The sequence below is a fragment of the Gymnoscopelus microlampas genome (genome assembly GCF_963454915.1).
Source record: "Gymnoscopelus microlampas genome assembly, chromosome: 3".
Classification (NCBI taxonomy): Eukaryota; Metazoa; Chordata; class Actinopteri; order Myctophiformes; family Myctophidae; genus Gymnoscopelus; species Gymnoscopelus microlampas.
Window position 1 is genome coordinate 35,732,537 of NC_139940.1, and position 26,192 is coordinate 35,758,728.

Here is a 26,192-nt window from a genome sequence, read left to right on the forward strand (position 1 = left end):
TGTTGTCCAGAAACAAGTCTTCTTCCATAAATAGGAGTTACGTGAAGATTTTAAGATAATTAAAATGGACAAAGTCAAAAATGGAGATGAATAAATCTTAGCAGATTGAGACCATTTTTTACTAATACAACGCTGAGTATGTGGTTGAAAGTCATGCAGGCCAAACAGATTTTCTGAGAGACACTTTGCAATCATCAACATTTTGGGAACCTATTGATGACTAGTTCATAATAATAATAATAATACATAAATAAAACAATAGCAGTGTGTCCTTTCCCTTTCAATAGCCACATGTGTGGAACTCCTCCTTGTCTAACAATGAACACACTGTCAACAACCCCTGTGACTGCAAACCAGTCAGACTGCCCGGAGGTGCAGGTTCCCTTCTATCTCTTCTTCACCATCGGAGTAGCAAGTGTAGTGGAGAACCTTCTGGTTGTGGTGGCGGTGATCTGCAACAGGAACCTCCACTCCCCCATGTACTGCTTCATCTGCAGCCTGGCAGCCTTCAACACTATCGCCAGCCTTGTCAAAACCTGGGAAAACCTCATGCTGGTGTTAGCCGAAGTGGAACTCATGAGAAAACAGGGGCCATCAGAGCTGCAAATGGATGATGTGATGGACTCACTGCTTTTAATGTCATTCATAGGATCTATTTTCAGCTTCTTGACAATTGCCATTGACCGGTATGTAACAACCCTTTAAGCTATTGTCTTTTAAGCAGAATTAGATTATTTCTTTGAACTCATCTGTCTTTGACTCTTGCAGAGTCTTGCAGACAGTAATGGACATGGAACACTTAGCTATATGTAGCAGAGTGGCTCAGAGCCTCTGCCTGAAGACCAAAAACAAACAAAAGGTTACTTTGAGTACTTTAAGCCTGATTTATACTTAGTTGCAGGTGTCACACACAGCAGATCTAGTATAAGTATAAATCAAGCTCCCGGCTCACCGTGCAACAATGTATAAATCAAGCAGTGCCACCAAGTTGCCCAACAGATAACCATCCTATAAATCGCATAATGATAGTGATAATTGTGATCAATCACACTTTATTTTAAAGTTTAAATATGCTTATTCCAGGTACATCACCATCTTCCATGCACTGCGCTACCACAATATTATGACCATGCGGCGTGCTGGAGCCATCTTGGGCATCATATGGACAACGTGTGGGGTATTGGCCATCCTCATGATATGGTACTTTGACAACCTTGTCATTATGATCTTCTTCGTGGTCCTCTTCCTCATCTCCTTGGTGCTCATTGGCTTCTTCTACATCTACATGTTCATGTTGGCGCGCCTCCATGCACGGAAGATCGCCGCGCTCGGAGGCAGCGGCACACATCGGCGACGTCAGCTGTGGGGTAGCAGCATGAGAGGGGTCATGACCCTCACCATTTTATTTGGAGTGTTTGTGATATGCTGGGCCCCGTTCTTTGGCCACCTCATCATTATGATGGTGTGTCCTGAGAACCCGTATTGCGAGTGTTACCGCTCTCTGTTTCAACTGCACCTGTTGCTGATGATGAGCCACGCCCTCATTGACCCGGCCATCTACGCCTTCCGCAGCGCTGAACTAAGACATACCTTCAGGAAGTTGCTCCTTTGTTATGACTGGAGGCGGAGCTGTTAGCATCTGATATTGTTTTTTCTACAATGGCAGGGGACGAGTAAAACCCAGTCGATACTTTGTCGCACGACAATGGTGTCGCGGGAATTAGCCGACCTACAAGCTCACAACGCATCTTGGATGCGGCGCGTTGTGAGCTTGAAGGTCTGCTATTCTCAGCTGTTCTCGGTGCGTGACACCATCGCGTGACGGAGTATAAATTAGGCTTTATGAATAATGAATGAGTCAAGTGTCGGCGTGTTTGGAGTCATCTAATCACATTGCTGGAGACATCCAATCACATCTGCTTTTCATTTTGACCTTATTTGACATTATCTTTCTGTATGGATGTCAAAGTTTCTGGACCAAAAATATATTCATCTAACCGCAAAATAGTTTATAATTGATTCCCATCCTATCTGCATGAAACCCGATGGCGCTGAGTCAACAGCACAACAGCTACTTGCTCAGCTACTGCCTCACTCAGGCGCTCCCTTTCCTGTTGGCATGCCTGCGTTGTTTGGATTGAGATTCTTCCCCTGCCATGCCCTTCCCCTCTGTGTGTGTGTGTGTGTGTGTGTGTGTGTGTGTGTGTGTGTGTGTGTGTGTGTGTGTGTGTGTGTGTGTGTGTGTGTGTGTGTGTGTGTGTGTGTGTGTGTGTGTGTGTGTGTGTGTGTGTGTGTGTGAGAGAGAGAGAGAGAGAGAGAGAGAGAGAGAGAGAGAGAGAGAGAGAGAGAGAGAGAGAGAGAGAAACAGAGAGAGAGAGAGAGAGAGAGAGAGAGAGAGAGAGAGAGAGAGAGAGAGAGAGAGAGAGAGAGAGCGAGAGAGAGAGAGAGTACAAGTGCTCTTCTTTCTGGCCAAGACCAAATCAACCAAATCCAACCGACCTTTCTCTGTAATCCCACCTAGATTCAATTTATATTCATATCAATCCATAGCCCCTCATGTCATCTCTTCAAATCCATTTTGAAATGAGAAGGATTGCATATGTCCATCAACACTATGCAATTGTCAAGATACGTTTGCCATTTACACCTTAGATAATAATTCATGGTGTCACAGGGCACAATATCATATTCGTATACCACAGACTTATCCTGGTAAACCCTTCCGGTCGTGGAATTCAATTTCATTTTCATTCAGCAGATGACAATGAAATTGAATTCCACGACCGGGAGGGTTTACCAGGCTACCATAGACTGACCTGACCCCCACAGCATTGTCAAGAACAAGTAATTATTTCAACTTCATACAATTTTAAAATATTATTTATTTTGATAATTAAGTCAATATTATTTCAACTTTTATTCAATATTTCTCTAAAACATTAAATGCACAAAGATGCTTCACTTACCCAAATGATAAAATTTCCAATGATGCACATTGTTTTAAAAAGATTTACTGTTAATTCCTGACATAAAAAATGTTATTTTTATATCAATTTGTTATATCAATTAAAGTTAATAGTTTTTGTATGAATGATAATGTCAACATTTAACAAGTTTAAATCATATCTCCTGTTGAATTGAAAGGGGAAACGGTGTAATTTTCAGTAGTTATTACACTTTTATTTTAATTTAATCAACTAACATTCAAAATATAATTTCTGATATCTAATTAGAATTGAATTATAACCAGTTGTAATTTATTTTACTAAATTACGAATGTATATTTTAGCTAGCGAAAATTTCACCGCAACCCAAAAGAACTTTGATGCAAACTTGAACTGAAAGGCAAAGGACTGAACTTGGCAGAGCTAAGCAGACAGCGGTCTGTTTTACCTGACTAGCCAAGGGGGCACCATTGTTGAAATGTTATGATTGTGAGGTAGCATTAACGATAATCAAGAGGTCTTGATTGAATTTGAATTTGAATGGGATCTAAACGTATGCAATGATGGTAATGAAGTAGGCATTAATATATAATTTTATACTGTACATTATTGTGTTGAAGTGAATATATTATGGATATCATAGTAGATAGATAGTAGATATCCCTGTATTAATTTTCTCCCTCATCACTCTCAACAAGGTTGGAGATCTGTTGATATAGACCAAAATAAATATGGAATGAAATGTACTATATTCACCATGTATCAGGCAACCCTTTAACTTTTTGTTTTTATTTACATAATTCTTTGACACAAGTCTTTCCAGCTGAAGCTCACAGAAAGTTTTACAATTATATTTATACATGCCTTCACATATAATTCACTACATTATTGGACAGGTTATACATATTCTGCCATATACTGTACATAGTATGATTGGGTTTACAGTTATTTGTAGAGTGGACTTCCATTCTGCACGTTTATGTGTCTAATTGTGTATTCTCTGTTTGTCTTAGATTAATGAATAACTAAATGTTTAACATCTATAATACTCATTATTCAGTGTCTGTAATTATTCATGTCTCCGATGTTTGTAATGCAAAAAGCAATACATAACTTGTATAAGTGCTAGGAAACAAGTGAAAAACCTTGTCAACATCCAATCAAATATTTACAACAACCAAGAAGGGGTAGGCTCGAAGCAAATCGAAAACAATGATCTGGTAATAATTTTTTATTACCAGATCATGACAAATTACAAATCTTGTGAATATTTTTTTTAGGCAAGCTAGCTAGCTAACGGTTGTTTCTATAATAGTTTATGTTGCTTCCCATGTTCACATACTTTTAAGGGCAACTGTGTTATTCTTTACAGCCAGAAAAACTTGTGGAATGAAACAAATCCCAATGAGTCAGCATTTCCACATGGAGTATGTGGTGGTAATGTTGTATTTGTTGTATCCACCTTTTTACATAATTATTTCTAAATCTTACACTTGAAAGCACACTCCCCGCCAACTATGATGGATGCTGAGGTAATTCAACAAAACAAAACCACTTTAATACAGACAGACAGACAGACAGACAGACACAGACACACACACACACACACACACACACACACACACACACACACACACACACACACACACACACACACACACACACACACACACACACACACACACACACACACACACACACACACACAGTCAATATACATGTATGGTGGTGGCAATGAAAGTGATACTTACCAAACAACATACAGTCCTTTTTTGCTTGCACCACAAATAACTACCTTTTTCAGTACTTCCCTGACAGAGCGCAGACGTTGGCACATGCGTTCCTCAAACTGTAACAACAAATGATCTCCTTAAACGTCTTCCTCATCTCCTGACTCCGGAAAGCGTAGATCAGCGGGTCGATCACAGAGTTACACATGATGAGGATGAGGTACATGTTGAAGTGGGACATGAAGCACACACAGTAGAGGTTGTGGGGACAGGAGATCATCAGGATCAGGTGGAGGAAGAAAGGAGCCCAGCAGACGATGAAGATCCCCAGCAGGATGGTCAGAGTGATGGCGCCCTTCATGCTGGCCCGCTGGTGGATGGAGTTGCACCCGGGCAGGGCGGCGATGCGCTTGACGTGCGACCGCGCCAACATGAACATGTGGCTATAAAGGGACGCCATGAGCAGCAGCATGGCGAAGAACATTGAGACCAGGCAGATGATGACGGGGGTAGAATCTGAGTAGATGATGAAGACTATCCCGCAGCCCGTGCAGAAGAGCCAAATCCCACCGATGATGCACCCGGCTCTCCTCACCGTCATTATGTTGTGGTACCTCAGCGCATAGAAGATAGTCACATACCTAAACACAACAAAAACATTGTTAGTACAGTATGTGATATAATAATGATATGTTATTCCCAGTCAGTTTTTGTGGTGACTCAGTATTTTGTACTTTAGTTTAGTTTTTCAAGCCTTAATTTGATAGCGACAGTTGATAGCGCCAACGGAGAGAGGCGGAAAATGGTAGGAGGAAAGATTGGGAAGGCAAAGGCCAAAGGGTGGCAAAGGGCCTCGCACCCGAGCCAGCTGCGGCAAGGACTGAATCTTGATATGGTATGTGCTCTACCAGGTGAGGTACAATATACTTTGATAAACACTTCCCCTATTGTCAATATTAAGTATACATCAGATTCATTCGCATTTTCAACAACATTGCAAGGCATAACCACTATGGTGTAGTAATCGAGCACTCAAAAATACTACTATCATGCATTTCGTTTAATTGTGACTGAATGCAACCATCTGTATAGCGGTTTCTTTTTTTTTTTTTTTTTTTTTTTTTTTTTTTTTTTTTTGCATTTTATTGCTTTATTGGAGAGGGACAGTGAAAGTATGACGACAGGAAGAATGGGGAGAGAGATGGGGGAAGACATGCAGCAAAGGCCGTCGGGAACGGGACGCGAACCCGCGGCACGCTGCTATTAAGGATTTTCAACCAGGGTGCCTAGACCGCGACGCCACGGTCTAGGCCTGTATAGCGGTTTCTTATCTTACTAGTTACATATCACGCCTCTGCTATCATACAACCCTGCTGTATTTGGCATATTGATATATACTGTACAATCATATGCATTGTTCTGCGTTTGTTTATAGATACTATACATGTTTAGTTTTTCCACCTATATTTATTCCTAGTCTGAACTGCCTTTACATAGAACGGTTCATACATTGTGACTCTTCTATTGAAGTGTATCTGTCTATCTAATCTATTTAGGGATGTTTGAAAATTAACAACATGTTTTGGGGGAGATTTATTTGGGTAAAATTGTTCTGGGGATTTGTTTAGTTTTTTCATGAAATGACCATCCAGGTTACAATAACAGCATTGCATTGGCTTATAAACTGGTTTTCAGAAATAAACAAAGACAATAGCATGCACATCTTTTACACTTTTTATCAAAAGTCCCTAAAATTCGATTTTGAATTACTTCCTGTAAACCAAAATAGAGAATAAATAAATATTACACCCATACCAGGTATTCTCTAAAATATAGTTACTATGGGCAGGGTTTGGATGACAATATAGTCTTTGCAGAATTTTGTTTAAAAAAAAATATATATATATATACTATACAGTATTTATCTATTATGTGTACACATGTTCTCTATGACCAACATGACAGAGTTACAAACAGACCATTTACAGTAATTCATGCATTCTTCCATCCGTCTATCTCTCCACCATCAGTACCTGTCAACGGCAATGGCCAGCAAGCTACACATGGAAGCAACCACAGAGATGCAGATCATGGAGTCAAACATATTGTCCATCTGCCTGATGAAGTGGTCTTCTACCACAAGCTGTCTGTTGTTGAGGAGGTAAATGATAATGGTCTCCCAGGCGTTGGACACACTAACCAGCATGTCAGCCACTGCCAGACTGCAAGACCAAGACAAATTAGTAGGTACTGTAACTGTAGTTTATTTTGCATGCATTGCATTTAAATGTTTCCCTGTGTGCATTGATGTGTCTGTTGATTATTATTGTAGAAGGTAGAAGGTAGATCTTTATTAATTGTCTCCTGGGGGCAATTGGTTGGGTAGCAGTTTCACAGTAAAAACAGTACACACAAAAAGTCCCATAAAAACACACAAGTCAATTGGATCTATTGCAACAGACAAAGAAATGAATGGTTCCAATTAGTGCTATATATATATAAAATAAATAACAGTCAAAACTAAAGTATTTTTTTTTTATTTGATTATAACGCAAAGTTAAAGCCATCGGTAACTGTTACCAAGGTTACGACGCCCAGCATGAGATCGCCTAATTTGGCACAATGCCAGCGTGACATCACATCTCTAGATAAATACTGGCCTCAATGTTCCAGAACGCGGGAATGCATAGGTCAGGATTTAGAAGTGTTATCAGGTCTAATGGGTTAAGGAATAATAAACTAATATACTAATATCTTCATTGCAGTAACAGACATTGTTGGGTGGTCGAGCTGATTACCTTTTCCTGTTTGAGTGTTTAGTAGTAAAATGGCTGAGGGTATGAAAGATTTTGTCTAATATGTATATGAAATGGATACCTGAAGGCAAAATCCTAAACTCTAGGTGAAGGGGGTCGGTGCTGGTGGGTTGATTATGATTATTATTGTTTCAGATTAGCGTGCCCCCAGTGCATACATGAATAATACCAGGGTCAATACATTTGATGTTTTCCTTTCATCACAAAAGAATGTCAAAAACATGTAGAGTACCTGCACACAAAAAAGTACATGGGCGAGTGGAGATTCTTGTTTTTCACAATGGCTATGATGACCAGGATGTTCTCCAGCAGAGAGATGATGCCAAGAATTAGGAAGACCTAATACAAGAGAGTAGAGCAGAGTAGAGTAAGTAAAGTATTAAGCTAAGTAAAGAGTAGAATTTTGGCTTCGGCAATCCTTGCTAAATTTTTATATTGTGATTTCTGGCCATTCAAAATCGGTGATACAAGATCTGGCGGCGGTACGGTAATATGGTAAACTAGAAAATGTGCTCCTCGGAGCACAGGTCTCCGCCAGTACTGTTCCTGATTAATCCTGTCTTACCTATTTATATTACAAATTGTCACGTGTCACTTGACCAATGTTAGCTTGGCTGATGGAAGCTCACTTCAAAAAATATAAATGATTTTTTGAAGTGACACACCTATTTATAGGTTTCTATTTCGTCATGCGTCTCGCTAGCCAATCAAAGCACACCCTTTCAACATATTGTCACATGTCACGTGAAGCTTGACCAATGTTAGCTTGGCGGACACACGGAAGGACGGAGACGAAAACATACTCTCCACCTCTGGCGGAGACAATAAATAATCACACCCAGTGTGAAGTGAGCGGTGATATTTATGAGTTATTAATTTCATCATTCATCTCGGTAGCCAATCACAGCACGTCCTGCGAAGTGAAGTGCTTACATTTTTTACATTATTATTAATTTCATCATGCGTCTCGCTAGCCAATCACATCGCGTCTGCAAAGTTTGAAGTTAATTTCATCATGTGTCTCGCTAGCTAATCACAGCACTTCACACTGGGTGTGATTTTTTTTTAGCCTATGGGCGTGTTTTCCAGCATGGCGTCACAGCGAAAGACAAATTTTCACGACGGAAAGAAAAACTTTCACCACGGATGGGTCCTAAACCCTCTTATAGGAGCGGTTGCACCGCTCAAAAATATACTGTGCACAAGGTTAGAGGAATTATGGTAATGCGGAAGGCATTGCATCTGTTTTGGTTTTGAGACGGAGTTGGACTTGTTTGAAGAGGTGGAGAGATTTATTTGAGAATTGAAAGTTGACCTGTTCTTGAGCAAGTTTAATAAGAAGACCATTATTGGAGTAAATAAACTTCCGTCTTCTTTTACAGGGTGAATAACGTCACAACACAGAGCTCTGTGAAATCTATTCCAGCATGGATGACTGGCTTTTTCTTTTTGTCAAAGAAAAATGCAATCTCATGTATATTTGGGAATATTATGGGTTTCACCCAGATGCTAAAGGTGAAATATAAAAACGATCAATTTTGATATCAATTTCTCCTCTATTCAAACAACAGCTACCTTTTAAAGGTTTGTGTCTATGCTTGGTCCAACAATATCACATCATCATGTTCTGTTCAACAATAACTTATCTTTAATATCACAATCCGAATCATATACATTCGTTAATAACTACTCATATGGAGAGCAGAGCAACATTTTGGCAGATGGCAAACTAATATGTGTATATACGCCCTCATTACTTGTGCTGCAGGGCTCCGCGACCGGACAGTACACCTTATCTAAGGTGTAAATGGCATACGTATCTTGACAATTGGCATAGTGTTGATGGATATATGCAATCCTTCTCATTTCAAAAAAGGATTTGAAAAGATGACATGAGGGCCTATGGATTGATATAAATTTAAATTGAATTTAGATGGGATTACAGAGAAAGGTTGGTTAGATTTGGTTGATTTGCAACTGCAACCGCACACGCACACGCACACACAGCACACAGAGTAGTACAAACCTCTGTGGCGATGTGGACCTGCTCACATGCTGTGGGCTTTAATGTGCTGGACTTGCCCGGCAACAACGAGGGGGGAAGAGTGTAGTTTTGGTGATAGTTGTAACCCAGGGTGGAGTTACTGAACAGTGACCCCTGCTGGTAGGAGGATTCGTCTGACGTGTTCATCGTCTCTGCTGTTCTGGTTCAAAAGCGTTGGAGGCAGGATCACTGCAGGTCTACTGCTGTGGGTTGCATTTTACTGCAGGCTGCCTGGAAGGTCAGAGAATGGAAGTCAAACACAGTATTATGATAGGCAAGAAGGTTTAAAATAGAATGACACAGGATTCTTGATACATGATGGTGGTATGGGAGACTAAACGTCTGAATCTTAATTCTTTGTAGATCAGAAAGATTTGACTGAATAAGTGAATGGGGGAAGGGTACATGTTGGGAGCATGGGAGAACTATTTTATATACTATGACAATGTGCTTTTTGTCAATTGTCACAAAATGAAAATCAATAAAGAAAAATGGGGGGGGACGGGGACGATATGAATAGATCTTTTCATGATTGTCTAAAAACAGGCAATTTGATTTTTCTGTACTAATCAGACAATCTGGAAAGCATTGGATCTGCGCCTGAAGGGTTTATAAATCAGATAGTCTCATCCTTTATTTGTCTAAATGCAGTCTATGATTGTGTTTGTTATTTTGATCTATAATGGAACAGACATTCTCTATGACTGTGTTTGCCATTTTGATCTATAATGGATGATATAAAATGGATGATACATGTCTCCAACAAGTCCGTTTCAAGTTGATACTTTCAACATTAGTATTAGTTTCAACAGAAAAGACATGAGAGAATATTATATTGAGCATCTGTTGAAGAAAGGGGACCATGAAAGGCACAGCAATCTGCACTTCAAACAGTGAGTCACCCATGAACGTGAGGCGCAACTAAATTATTTATCCAACCTCCCTGAAGAATATTAAGATTATGCCTGGGACGATATATAATTGCAATTCACAGTACTGTCCCGATAACCATCAATACAATGATTTAAATTATCAAAATAGCACAAAAACATATGGAATAATTTTTCCTTATTTTGTTATGAAAAACAAATATTTTTGATTGCATCACAGCATATAGTTTTTCTTGTGAACATCCTTTTTAGTGGAGAGAAAAACAAGGACAGATTCTTCGGCAACACCCAGCAGGCAATCACAATTAGAGAGAGAAATAATCCATTAATCTAAATAATCTGCCTATCAACCTGATGTCCAAGCATCAATTTAAAAAAGGTCATCATAATATATAATACATAAAGTCATTCTGCATAAATAAAGGATTTCTTTAAAAAATATATAATTCTTCCAAGTTTCGTAAAAAACGGCAAAAAAGCGTTGGAAGTAGAAGAAGGAGGAGAAAACTGAAGAAGACTAAAACATATAATAGGCTGCCTACGCACTTCTCACGCCCCTTAATTCTCTCTGCCTGCTTGGTGGACATAACTAAATCAATAGGACTGTACATTAATGAGCTATACAGCGTTGTAAAGTCACTCTTGAGGATATTCACGCTCATGTTAGGATATTCACGGTCGCTCATGTGAGGATATTCACCGCGATAAAAAAAGTAATTAGGGTTGTTATTATTAGATAAGGCTAGTTCGGTTACACCTGGGCAGCTCTGATGTTTAGAAGGTTCATGCAATGATGAGGTGAGTCTACAGGAATTATATCATAAAACAGGGACTAGTGCATATGATCCAAAGGGCAGTGTTTAAAACTGTTTTAATAACAGTATGTCCCAGAAAGATGCCCTTGGTGGAAGAAAAACCTTTTTGGACTAGATAGTGGATATTCAGCTGTCAGACCCATAATGTAATGGTTATAGCTTGCAGCTGCTTCAGTAGAGATACACTGTACAGCAGGGGTTTTCAACAAGGGGTCCGGGACCCCTTGTTGGTCCTCAGAGTTACTACAGGGGGGCCAGTAAATCTTTGTGTGATATGATGTGTATGATGTGTGAAATTTTCGCTGCTTTATTTACCCAGGGTAGTAGCTGAGCACAATGCTCATTTTCAGCAACGCCCTGCACATAGACACACACATTAAAACCTGGGAGCTGACCAGTACAACCACAGTCTTATATACTGTTGGCCTCTAAGCAGCTCCACTGGAGCAGTTGGGGGTTCAGTGCCTTGCTCAAGGGCACTTCAGCGGTGTTGGGGGAGGGGTGAGTGGTGACCATTCACTTCCCCGCCCAGATTTTTCCTGCCGATCCGGGGAACCAAACCGGGAACCTTCCGGCAACAATTGCGCACCTTTAACCTTTAGGCCACCGCTGCACGCAGGCAGGCTCTATTAGATCAGTGGTAAGAAATTCAGCACTTCTTTGCGCAGGAGACCCAAATCCGGGATAGAACAGGAAAGTTATTTAGTGCCGCTTTAATTAGTTTAAGTTAAGGTTAGGCACAGTGTGGTTTCATGGATTTGGTACGGGATAATGAATTCAATTTAGTTAGGTTTGGCCTGCTTCTGGTGTGGTTATGGTTAGGGGAAGAATCTGACCATCTTAATAGCTGTTCCTTTGCCAATGAAATGCAATGGCTGAATATCCACTGCCTCTGGAGTATTTCCCTATCAGCTGACTGGTCAGAATGATGTCTGACATTAAGCTTGTTTTGAGTAAAAATTAAAATAGGTCTGGGAGAGGCATTGAGGTAATCTATGTTAGTGGAGACAACATCTGACTGGAGCGATGACTTTGAACTCTGCTGGTGTTTCTCAAACCTTTCAGCATCTGATCATAAAAACAAAGAAAAGCCGTGATGATGATACAAAATGATCAAACATGTGAGTTCAAATCATGCATCCTATTAAGCACTTAAACCATATACCATTATACTTGGCTGACTGCAGTCCCCCGGGGGTCTATACTAGGCACCCTCCTTTTTTCACTGATCTCTTCACCGAAAACAGCCGATCTACTAATCTCACAATGCATCGCAACATGCGCTTGTAGATGGGTGATTTTTGAGGAACTTTCAGTTCACAAATAGAGACACTAGGCTAGGGTTCAAGTGGTTAAAGGCTACCCCAACACATATTTGTCATAGAGGTGATCTTGAGAATATGATGGTGAAACAGAAATATATAACTTTGTGTTCTGGCAAAGATATAGATTTATTTGCCCCAGGGTGCGCCCTGGTTGAAAGCCTGGCTGGAGGTACTAAGAAATGAACGAAAAAAACAGGAACGAGAAAGAGGAAACACACGGAAAGGAAAGGAAATTGACAAATGAAATGTATCGCATACCCAATTAACAAAATGTCATTATCCAAACTCCATTACGGAGAGTCATTATCAATTGAATACATAATTAAAATCTACTGCAGGCCTGACTGACAAACTTTTTTAGAATAAGCACTTTACCGATTTGTCATTACACAACATGAGCAAGGCTTTCGCCCACCTATGAGACGACAGGTGCGTAAGAGAAGACCAAGGGCCGATCAACACACAAGAAAACCTCCCGCACACTGTCAACAAATACACAAATAAAGTGTTAATGGGAAACACAACGCTTCCGTCTGGAGACCTTCATCAGGTTATCTGAAACCTTGTGTTTTCCATTAAACCCTTTTTTTCTTTTTCTTTTTTGCATTTCATTACACAATACACCTTTGGAATACAATTCAATAACTGCTTAACTACCTCTGAATTTCAAAATTATTAGAACATTTTCCATATCTTTCATATCTTTTCATCGACAAGATTGTGAGCTTATAGAAACATTTTAGAAGATTTTCACCTGTAATGACATGCCCAAAATAAGGACGCAGCGACATGGAGCAAATCCATAATATTTTAACCATATATATTATGGATTTGCTCCATGTTAAAACTGTGATAACGTTGAAAAATATTGCTGTTGTGAGTATAACAGTTTAATTTAATTTATGATGTAGGAAAAAACGGGGGGGGGGGGGGGGGGCATTCAAAACATACAACCTTATGTTATGATCCCAGACAGTGGAGTAAACATTTAAACAAATATTCTAAAACATACAGACGTTTCATCTAGACTTAGTTTGCACACAGTTAGTTTTACATATTTAAGCATATTGGCTATATGCACTTTATTAGTAGCCAACAGTTCATTGTGTTACAATTTCTTATCTATTACCATTTATTACCATATACATATACAGTGAAGAACAGTTAACCCATTTAGACCTTGAACACCTATTTGTTGTTATACGTTTCAATCCGGGAACACCCTTGTGTAACATTAGCTGTTGATATATATATATATATATATATATAGCAACATATGTTTTTCAGAAAACTTAGGTCAGGATTTAGAATCGGCCTCAGGTCTTAATGGGTTAATGAGGGTCTGTCTTGTTATGCGGAAAAACATGTCTATTTATGTCCTCCTGCTTGAGAACATCTTCCTGAGGCCAAATATGATCTCATACAGTATGACTGGAGGGGAGAGACACTGTTATAACTTATGACAGATACCAGCGTGATTTCTATATTTCTATCTATACAGTACCTCAGTTGACCTGTGTCCCCAGGCCCAGGGGTCAATACTTGGTTCCCCTCCTTTTTCTCTCTACACCAAATCTCTTTGCGAGAAAAGATCCAATTGACAAGCTCACAACGCGGCACATTGCGATGCATTGTGAGCTTTAGATCTGCTATTTAATGTTCGCCTGTTTTCACCAATGCCTTTGCCTATCGTGTGTGAGTGTGTGTGTGTGTGTGTGCGTGTGCGTGTGCGTGTGCGTGTGCGTGTGCGTGTGCGTGTGCGCACGCGCGTGTGTGTGTGTGTGTGTGTGTGTCTGTCTGTCTGTGAACAAAATAATGTGATGGATGGGCATAATTTAATGAAAATTTACTTTTCGGTTAAAAAGGTCAAAAGTCAAGGTCACACAGTCAATGTTAAAATAGAGAACGGATGGGGAAATTGTCATGACTCTTGGTGGAAATGATTTGGAGTCAAAGGTCAAGGTAATAATGAATCAAATGTAAAATGACATAGTTGGCCCTATCTCAGGGTCAAAGCGATGTAGAACAAGAGATTTTCTAAGGATTTTATTTTTTTACATAGGAGACTGTAGACTAGAGATAAAGGAAAGCTATGGCAGCGAGAGACAATGTAACACATTAGTGAAGTTGGATCGAACTCAGATCCTCACGAGGATCTCAAGGAGCATATCGTCGTTGTCGGGGGGAAACCTTGTATGTCCAAAAACAAGTTATTATTTTTTAAACGATTTAAAATGCGAGCCGTTGTGAGCTTGTAGATCAGCTATTTTAACCCATTGTACTGTAACTTCAAACTCCATTTTAACCATGTTAGATTCATCGGAAACACCCGTCCTCGGTTCTGGTGACTGATATAATTGTCCTTCTAATACGTGAGGAGACCGTGTTTTTAAATTACTTTTTTCATTTATTTTTAATATTTGTTTTGGAAAATGAAAAAGTAAATACAATTAAAAAAATTAATAAAATAAATGAAATAAGTCATTGACAAAACAACAGCCCCCTCACTTATTAGTAGGGCAGGATGAGTCACCAGAACCAAGGACGGGTGTTTTTGATGAATGTAACATGTTAAAAATTGAGTTATAATGGGTTTGTATAGGAAGGGGGCGTGTCTGATAAAATGAATATCAGATATCTAAATACTGAGTCAAGCAACTTATAAACTGTCTGGGGGGCTCACAAAAGCCTGAGTAGACGATAAAATGACCCAAAATTGTTTTGAAAGTGAAATATCCATTTAAGGATATATTAATCTCGCTATTACATACTGTACTTACAAAGGTGTAACAACACAATATAGAGATAAAACATTACATTTGTGCACGTTTACTATTAGACCCTTGTAAGTACATTATCTAATTGGTTTAAGTTTTATAGGTTCATACACTGGATTAAAACCATTTCAAAGTATTAATTCAATCTGGCAACAAGATGAAAAGAGGAATGATAAAAAATGCCTTGAGTGCAAACGATTAAGTGTACTGTAAGTCCTGGTTACTCTGACCCTGACAAACCTTTTTGAATCAGTGCAGCCGGATGCGCTGAAAATACCCTACACCAACCAAGCTTTTCACATCATGTCAATACTGCAATTCTTTACTGGACCATATGCAACGTAATCACCCTCTTATATAGTAGCTTGATGATATGTGAGAGTGGTTTTAGATTTATCTACAACAATACAGTAATCAATAATTAGTACAAATGGGTTTCTCATTACCAGAGGTAAAAGGGAGATTAGGGATGACTAATTCTCAAATGGATTGTCATGCTCATGTATCCACATGGTCATTAAAAGCTTTCCAAACCTACCTGACTGAGCTAATGTTGACTAAACATTGCACGGTTTTTAGGGTTTAGGTTTACGTCATGGACATTTATTTTTTCTCCAGGGACTACTTCTGGCAATATTATTCCAATCCATCCATCATTTAAAAAAAATGATATTATTAAAGCCAGGGGCTTAAAGTCATGCTGTGTAACATTCATTTAGTTGTCTTTTTGACAACGCCTCTCGTAGCGAGTTTCCAGTGTCCCATGAGGCCTGGTGTGAAATATGGGATCACTTCCTGTTCACTTCCTTTTCCAGTCATTCAATAAAATCAGTCAACAATAATGTGGGAACACAACCTGACTGAAATCAGAAAGGGTCACATTAGTCTGCTTACTTAGACAACAATATCTCCCTCCACACAACTGATTCAAGTTGATGATCAGTGCTTATTATCAAGCGCTGAAGTCACTTAACAAGCACCATTTACTTGCCAATAGAGACATCAGGAACAGCAGCCAGTAAGAATGAAACACAGGACAGGAGTTAGACTAGCTCTGGTCCATAGCCTAGACAGTGGAGTTCCTCTCCCCTTAAGGCTATGGTACCGATGAGCCAATACGACTGCACCACAGGCTACATAACCTGTCGTTGGGAGTAAAAATAAGAAATACACATTCGCAACTCACCAAAACAAAGACGGTTTTATGGAGTTGAAAGCCAACTGTACTAAGTGGGAGCACTCTGAGCCTCCCCCCCCCCCCCCGTCTGTCCGTCCGTCCGTCACGTCTAAAATACACTTTTTGGCCAAAATGTAAAATAATCCACCGGATGGAAAGACACTTCCTGATTCAGAGATGTTTTTGCGGAACAGCGACTCTAGCGTTGCAGAGCCGAATAACACCCAATGAGACGTTATCTCAAGGTGTAATGCGGTCCTCTGACCTGTGTGGCAGTAGTGAGTTGGCACTGTGATGGCGCGGCCGAAGATTAAAAAAATCACACCCAGTGTCAAGTGAGCGATACTATTTATGAGTTATTAATTTCATCATGCATCTCCGTAGCCAATCACAGCACGTCCTGCGAAGTGACATGCTTACATGTTTTACATTATTATTAATTTCATCATGTGTCTCGCAAGCCAATCACAGCACATAACACTGGGTGTGATTTTTTTTTTAGCCTATGGGCGTGTTTTCCACAGCATGGCGTCACAGCGAAAGACACATTTTCACGACGGAAAGAAAAACTTTCACCACGGATGGGTCCTAAACCCTCTTATAGGAGCGGTTGCACCGCTCAAAAACAAAGAAGTAGTGTCTCCGTTCGGTGGATTATTTTACATTTTGGCCAAAAAGTGTATCTTAGACGTGAGGGGGGCTCAGAGTGCTCCCTCTTAGTAGAGTTGGCTTTCAACTCCATAAAACCGTGTTTGTTTTGGCGAGTAGCGAATGTGTATTTCTTATTTTTACTCCTGACGACAGGTTATGTAGCCTGTGGTGCGGTCGTATTGGCTCATCGGTACCATAGCCTTAAGGGGAGAGGAACCACTGTCTAGGGACTCTAGGCTATGCAGTGGACCAGAGCTAGATTTAGACTACTGCTAAGAGAAAGTGTCAAGACAAGAGCCATTGATCATTACTTTCAATCAGCTGTGTAGAGGGAGATCTTGTTGGGTAAGTAGGCAGACCCAATATGACCCTCATTGATTTCAGTCATGTTGTGTTCCCACATTATTATTGACAGACAGGGTTCGCTCAAATGAATTGAATGACTGACAACAGGAAGTGATGCCCAGAATTCACACACACACACGCACGCACGCACGCACGCACGCACGCACGCACGCACGCACGCACGCACGCACGCACGCACGCACGCACACACACACACACACACACACACACACACACACACACACACACACACACACACACACACACACACACACACACACACACACACACACACACACACACACACACACACACACACACACACACACACACCCTTTTCCAAAGTAAGCTCCCTAGGAAACTTGTGGAGCTCAAAACGGAATGCTGCAGCATCCAAGGTTATTTTGAACCAAAAAATTATGGCACAATAAATGTCACTGTGTTGCATTACATATCTCAAGCATGTTTCAAGTCTCTGCCAGTACATTTTTATACCTTACTGAAATGTATGGAATCCAATTGGTTCCACAAAAATCTAACAAAGCTATGGAAAATGGTCAGCAGTAATGCCAAGTATACCATGTGGGCTAAACGTGTCAGCTAGACCACTGTTACAGCCCTTTAAAGAATACTGTAAGTAAGACAAGACTATCTGGTCCAGAAGAAATATCTGCATGTTGAAAAGTAGGCTCCCAATATTTAATTTGTTTAACTAGAACACTTCAGGACCTTCATTGTCCAATGAAGGTCCACATGACCGAAATGTCATGTCATGAAAATGTTATCAAAAGCAAATTAAATTATTTTTCACTGTGCAGATATTTCTAGCATTTGTAATTATTTTCCTTTTAACTGCACCTGAACCAATGTGCTGACTAGTTTTTTCTAATACAATTCTTTAACAGAGAGGCTAATAAGAAAGCACCATTGCTTGGATCAGTCAAACGTGGTTCTTTAATTAGAGCAGCTAGTGCTTTGCTTCTAACGGACAAGAAAATACACGTAGCCACTTGTTCCTCACAATATTTGCAAGATGTACAGTATATGTTTCACACTGACACCACTTTAGATCTATCATGGGGTGGTTTGTGGTACTGTGGCAATTTCTCACATTCTTTGTGGTGGGTTTCCCACCAAAATCCATGCATCACAATCAACGTAATCTCTCAAGACAGATTCAGAGCTCCGCGATGAAAGGAAAAACCTTTTTCCCCTTTTTTTTGACGATGGGTTCCCAGATTGCAATCAACATAACTACCATGGCATCTACATGCAGGCTACAAGTGATTATCACTTATCTCAGTGTGGCGTCTTATCACTGGTGTACATCAGGTACTTAACCGTGTTCTCTATAGGGATTCAGAATGTTCTGCCAGTGGTTCTGTGTTCAGTGAAGTGATTGTGTTCATGCACTCACACCCCCTGGCCCGCTTCAATCACAGATCCCTGGAGATTTCAGGTCTAATCCTCTGATTTTGTCTCTCTCATGCACTAAATCGTTTTCCATTTCTCTCTCTCCCTTTGACAAATTCGCAGCAGGAATTGATTGATAACTGGGCTGCAATAGGCATAAACACGAAAACAAATGAAAAACCTTGTGCAGAGCATGTGAGCTATGTCCCAGAGGGATCAAGCAGAAATAACAATGTAACCTTATTAAATCTAAATGCATCAAAGACTCAAAGGAATAATCCACCCTTACACAAATGTGACTTATTTTGTTCCTGCCCTCTTACGACAGTTCTGTCTACATTCGTGAACATTAACAAGCTTTCTCCAAAAGTAAAATAAAAAACTAGACTATTCTTATGGGTTATATATATATATATATATATATATATATATATATATATATATATATATATATATATATATATATATATATATATGCCCCCTCCCTCAAGCCAACTGACCTAAACTGATTGGACTGTACTGGAGTGGACATGATGTAATTGCACTTTTGAAATGCACTAAAGCACTTTACTAAAACTGTGCTGGTAACTTTTTTTTAAAGGATTGCACAATGGCATTTTACTTATATGAGCTGTATATGAGCTATATATATATATATATATATATATATATATATATATATATATATATATATATATATATATATATATATATATATATATATATATATATATACGTGTATACAAATAATTTCATCACACAAACAACAAAAGAGAAAGAAAGAAGAAAATAACAAATAAACTCCAAATTACTAGTTACGTAGTTTCAGAGCTGCCGTAGCCGTACACGATTAGCTGATGGCAGTTCAATCGTTTTCCATCCAAATGAATAGGCTGGGCCAAGCTCGGTGTCATCTTTATTTATATTATTTACACTTTACAGTCAAATCCGTAAAAAAACTTAGATCTGGATTAAGGACTTATATCACAGCCGACTATGAGATTCTTGTCAGGTTGATTAGTGCGATGGCATTTCCAATTTAATCCGAGTGCCAATGGTGTAATAAGGCAGGAGGACTAATCATGCCAAATGAGATTGCACCTGAGTTATAAAGAAAGACTGACGAGTTTCAGGTAGGACATGATTCATTGAAACATGGTGTGAGAGACAGTGGAATACAGGTTCCATGTGAGGGAGTGGATTTTCTGGGAATACTCGCTGGACAGAGACAATATTAAGGATTAAGGAGTTTAGTTTGGTTTATTCTGCACACTCTGAAGAGCCAAACGTAGCTCTAGCGTAAGATCAGTTTTAACAGAGTCTAATCGAGAAAATGTTCTATCTTTTATTCAATAAAACTTTTCGTTTTGCAACAACTTGATGTCTCCTTTATTGAACAACAGACCGGAGCTGTCTGAGCTGGAGGGAGTGGACGCCAACCTACAGTGGGGCATCACATCAGCAAAGTCATGATACGGTAATGGTGAGGGGTGAGGTACTCCCTGAAGTTCATATCTGTGTTGGGAAATGTCAAGCTATTTTAATCTGTGTTGTTTGGTAACGGTTAACGTCAGCACAAATCAACGTTGGTAGGCAACAATTCCTGTTGTGTGTGACTTCAGACCAGAGCTCGATCAGCGAGAGAGAGAGGGAGGGAAAGGGAGAGGGAGGGACAGCTGAATGAGGGCGAGAGGAAGAGGGGAGAGGGAGAGGGAGGGAGGGAGGGAGGGAGAGGGAGAATGAGAAGGGATGGGAGGGACTGGGAGGGAGACTGAGAGGGGGCGGGTGACGGGAGAAAGAGATAGATAGATTAATTAGATAGACCTTTATTGATCCCACCAGGGAAGGACTGAGGGAGGGAGAGAGGGTGGGAGAGGGAGAGAGAGAGTATATTTCACCCATGCAATAACCGCTGGATACCAAAACCTGAACACACTTATTGACAGCGCAATAACCCTGTGAACACCGGTTAAGCTGATAACGTGGCTTAGACAACAAACTAGCAATTCCAACACAGTGTGCTGGCCTGATCTTTAACACCAACGTGAAGTCAGTCCTAGGACCACTGTAAACACCACAAACTAAATCCAGTCATTCGTCGACACCTGTCTGCAACGAATCCTCCAGATCCGCTGGCCTAACACCATCAGCAACAAAGAACTGTGGCAACGCACCAACCAAAAAACAGCAGAGGAAGAGATCCTCCAAAGGCGTTGGAGATGGATAGGCCATACTCTCCGTAAACCAGTCTCAGGGCGGATTCACACTGCGGCCTTGGAACCAGCTTTGAGGCTGGTAGGAAGGAATACCTGGGAAGGAATTGGTAAAGCGTGTGCACTTTGTGAGAAGTTTTATAAGGTTTTCAATAGGGGGCGAGCCTAACTTGTTTGCAATGTTTTTTTTAAATCTATACCCTTACCTAATACCATTCCAAAAATCTAAAACTTCTCACAAAGTACACTTATAATAGATGCTAGCTTTACCAATTCCTTCCCAGGTATTCCTTCCAACCAGCCTCAAGGCTGGTTCAAGGCCGCAGTGTGAATCCGCCCTCAAACACCACAAGGCAGTCTTCTGACAACCGGTACTGAAGCGAGCATTTCCGGCCAGAATGTCTTTTTCATTAAATGCTTAAATACAATCTATCCTTAGATTAAAACCATAACGTTTATACACATATCTGAAAACGTATGAAACTGTGGGTCCAGAAATTTAGATATTCAACTTATCAGTGCTTTGCAGAAACATACAAAGCCAACATTTTACTCTGGGTTGAGTATAAAATAGAATAGAATAGAATAGAATAGAATAGAATAGAATAGAATAGAGTAGAATAGAATAGAATAGAATAGAATAGAGAAGGAAATTAACGTGGATGGGTGTCTTAACTACTTGAACCCTAGCTTAGCGTATCTGTTCTGGGCCGAACATTCCGTGAAAATATTTAGTGAAGAGCAAAAAACGTAGGGCCCTAGTATAGAGCCCTGAGGCTCTATATACAACTATGTTTTGTGCAGGTGGAGAGAGACAGAGGCCCACTGAGAAAATGACCTGTAGCTGTACCCAACCGGGGGCCTGTTTCAGTATATCAAAGAGACATTATGTAGACATCCAGTGTTTGGACTTTGAACTCGATCCTCCCTGAAATAATTGGCTACTGTAGGCTTTATTCACGCTTCACTTCATGAATCTGCAGTTTTGTATTTTTTTTTGTATGTTTTTTGAGAGAGAGAGAGTCGAGGCTGGTGATCTTCATCTATTTCAACAATAATTATCCCAGTATCCTACTATGGTGGGAATTTGGCCCAGAACAGAGAATTGTAAATACGCTCATGCCCCAAGGGGCCGCCGAGACTTATCACACGTTATTCACACAGAGTTCAGCACAGCACAGTGAATTAACCATTAAAACCGGGAAAGCATCTGTGTCATTTTAGATTTTAGCTAAATATAAATCAACATACATTTTTCATAAAACTCTTAGGATTTAGAAGGCATTTCGTTGCTGTCGGGCAGAAACTTCTTATCTCCATATTCTAACTTTTTGTGTTTCTTCGTAAATTAACGCTCTACTTGATCATACTACAGCGTGACACAAAAGCATTAAAAGTAGCAGATCCACAAGCTCGAAACGTGGCCTGAAGCGACGAGTTTTGAGCTTGTCGATCCGCTACTTTTGCAGTTTTTTTATTTGAATCCTGAAAAGTAACAGTTTTGGACATATGAGGTTTCCACCCGACAGAGATGATTTGTAGAATCGGCCTCCGGTCTTAATGGGTTATGGGTGGCTGGGACTTAAATTTGTCAAATGGGATAGTAAGTAGAAACTACAGGGTTTATTTTCTTGTCTAATGAGTAAAAATAACTTTTTTTGCTGAGCCCTATAATCAAAATTGCATGGCCTCATTGGCGTGACATCGCGTAGGTGGTCGGGCCAAACATCAGACAGAACGTTGATCAATGCATGAGATGAGGTCAATTACATAAGGCCTTAAAATATTCATATAGCTAGGCCTAGTATATTGCACAAACCTTTGATAGAATCATGAATATGAGGAAGTACTCAACATAAGTAAAAACAAATGATGTTTCTATTTTTTGGAGTTTTTACTTTGTCCCATCCACCCAAACAGAGTGGGTGAATGGGACAGCATGATTTTGGATGATTTGGACAGTGCTAAAATGATCACCCTTGCAGCAGAGAAGCAACTTTGGCTGCCAGCTCCTGAGATTACACTCCCACCCTGAGACTTGCCCTTCCCCAGGTTCCTCATTTTAACCAGCACTCATCTCATTCTCGCTTCAATAAATCAATTACATTTCAGTAGAGGTGTGACCGTGTGTGGTCTTACTTGCGGAATTGGTCCTGTGGAGAAGATAATGTAGGTCTTCACCTACAAGGACTGTGTTTTTGGTCTAATGGTTTGGAGGTCATGTTTGCCTGAATCCAATGTGAGAACCAAGAGTTCCCAGATTACAATTCGGAAGCTAGCTTCCGAGTTGTAAATTGAGGCTATAGGAAGTGACACCCCTGCTGGTGTCAGAAGCAATTAGGCTCCATTCAAGCAGATGGGTTTTTGTCAAACTTTACACTTGATTTTATTACCTTAATAAACATTGTCATAAATACTATGTTGGACAGAAACTAACAGCCTTAATTCATAGCCTAATGATGAACAGGAAAATGACATGTGATTGTAAAATGATATCAAAGTATGAATTAAACTGTGCAATAGGCTACATATGCTTATTCTAGCCCGAATAAATCATTGATAAGATGTGCCGTAGCCTGTTCCAGAGTCCCAATCACCCAAAGGTCCTGTTGACTTGTCCCAATCACCCACATGTTATGAAACAAAAGCTTTTAGGTCGGTTTACAAGTCTAGGCCACGCCTCCTTGGAATATGATATAACCTTCTTGCCTCAAAGTATTCAGTATTGCAGAAATGTAATCATGTGTTGGGATAATTATTTGTAATTTATGTCAAGAAAGCCTATAAAAATTGGGAATTCAAAAACTGTTCCAAATAGCAATCATCCTATTTACCTGGTGAACTTTAACACCCCCCAACAATAATTAGCCCCAATGATGGGAACTGGGCCCAAACAGAGAAGAATTGTAAATAATGTAAATAATCATTCCCCAAGGGACCGTTTACACCCAGACTGATCACACATTATTCATGCAGAGTTCAGAACAGCATGAATCACCCAATGTACCAGAGAGAGAGACCTAATTAGGTTGCATCTTCAGTGAAGAAGACAGCCAAAACAATTTTGGTTAAGTCCTTTTCAATTACATCAGTTTAAGATGCTCTACATTATAGTCTTATGAAACCTCTCTGCTGTAACCTGCCACTCAGTCATGTTGACATATATAAGGCTCAATGGATAACTGGACCTATAGTTGATCTAAAAGCAACAGAAAATATTAACATGTGATCCAATTAGCCCAGTGGTGTAAAGTAACTAAGTACATTTACTCAAGTACTGTACTTGAGTACAATTTTGAGGTGTTTTTTTACTTTACTGGAGTATTTCCAATTTTCACTACTTTTATTTCTACTCCACTACATCCTCAGAGGCAAATATTATGCTTTTACTCCACTACAATTATTTGAAAACTTTAGTTACTAGTTACTTACTTACTGTAGATTTTGATTATTATTACAAAACATACACCCACTTCAGCCTTATACATTTCGGCCAATTGAAAATAGCCGATCTACAAGCTCACAATGCATGGATGATGTGAGGCATTGTGAGCTTAGATCTACTATTTTCAAAAGATTGTTATACAGTTGAAAACTTGAAACGGGACATTCTGCATAATGAGTACTTTCTACTTTTGGTATTTTAAGTACATTTTGACACCAATACCTTTGTACTTTTACTCAAGTACATTTTGAATTCCGGACTTTTACTTGTAAGTATTTCTGCATTGCAGTATTGATACTTTTACTCAAGTAAAACAATTGAGTACTTTTTCTACCACTGCATGTGATCCAATTAGCCTAGGTAGGCGTGAATACATTAGAAGAGACGCTGTCAAAGGTGCCACCAACCAGCAGCCGACATAATTAATTAAGCTCAACTCGCAAGAATTCAATATGCAAGTCACACACACGACAACGTGAAAATAAATAAATAGCGTGATACAAAAGGATTTTTTTGCGGCATGATTTAAATGGGTAATTGCTGGTCTAATTATGGGTGTGTTGTGGAGGAAATTGACTGAAAAGATAGTAGAAAAATGACAGTAAAAACCTGTGAAATACTGAGCGAGGCACAAACACTGTCTGAGAATTGCCTACAGCAGTGGTTTTCAACCATTTTCATATCAAGGTCCATCTATTCGGCATTTGAGCCACGGACCACCATTTGATGACATAGACTCTCAAAACCAAAACTTAGCATATTTTGTTAAGAGATTTTGTCCACAATTCCATGCTGTATTGATGTGGTAGGCTACAGAGAGATGACAGACTGAGACAAACGTTGATCAAAATAACAATTATTTAATTAAGTAGCCTAATGCAGATGTTTAACAATAATTTAACTCTTGAGAAACTCTTGTTTCACCAACCTGAAACACTGGCCTATAGGTTACAGGGATAACAGTTAACAGATAGCCTATTCATGGTCTATTTCACGCGACGCGTTCACACGCAATTCATGATCTATCGATACTGTGTGCTGTCAGAAAGGATACAGTAGACTAGTGTTACTGTAGGTCTAATGGACAGCATGGTGAGCGTCGGGCGATCAGAGAGTTTCAATCAGCTGGACGAACCGCTATGTTGCAACAACACATATGACAGCAGGCACAAGACGTAGTGACTAAATAGTCTAATTATTATTATTAATATATTAGGTTATTATGCCCTTATACTTTTTATTTAATTTTTTTTCATAGTGGTGGCTTTAATAATTATAAATACATAAATAATAATAAACACATTGCCCATAATTCAGTCAAAGATTACAAAATGATTCATTTTAAAAGATAGCCTACAATTCATCTATTATTAGCCTAAGCTTAATCAAATGATATAGCTGCTCTGTTTGGTGCACACGGTCTGTTAAGAGAGTTTGAAGAAAAACGACAGGAACAGCTATATGAGATGATAAATGAGGTGATGTTAAAATGAGTAGATATATCCTACTGTCTGTATGTCTTACCTGTCGAGGCTCAAGCAGGGATCCTTCCTTTCACGTGGGTAGGCTAGTTGTCCTTTTGCAATGTGTGTGCTTTAGATTGTTT

General features: G+C 39.6%; 2 protein-coding genes across 2 annotated transcripts; one reads left to right on the plus strand and one right to left on the minus strand.

Moving 5' to 3' along the window:
• Positions 1-318: 318 nt before the first annotated feature.
• Positions 319-1,636, plus strand: mc2r (melanocortin 2 receptor; the record flags this gene model as incomplete). The annotated part of the gene is made up of 2 exons (XM_084052315.1): positions 319-686; positions 1,084-1,636. 2 exons carry the CDS (start codon positions 319-321, stop codon positions 1,634-1,636), a joined length of 921 nt encoding a protein of 306 aa, XP_083908441.1.
• Positions 1,637-4,690: 3,054 nt separating this feature from the next.
• Positions 4,691-26,192, minus strand: LOC311041433 (melanocortin receptor 5-like). The gene is made up of 5 exons (XM_084051805.1): positions 26,111-26,192; positions 9,518-9,766; positions 7,724-7,830; positions 6,709-6,897; positions 4,691-5,316 (listed from the first exon to the last, which is right to left on the minus strand). The coding sequence occupies exons 2-5, from the start codon at positions 9,680-9,682 to the stop codon at positions 4,746-4,748; spliced, it is 1,032 nt and encodes a 343-aa protein (XP_083907931.1). The 5' UTR covers positions 9,683-9,766; positions 26,111-26,192; the 3' UTR covers positions 4,691-4,745.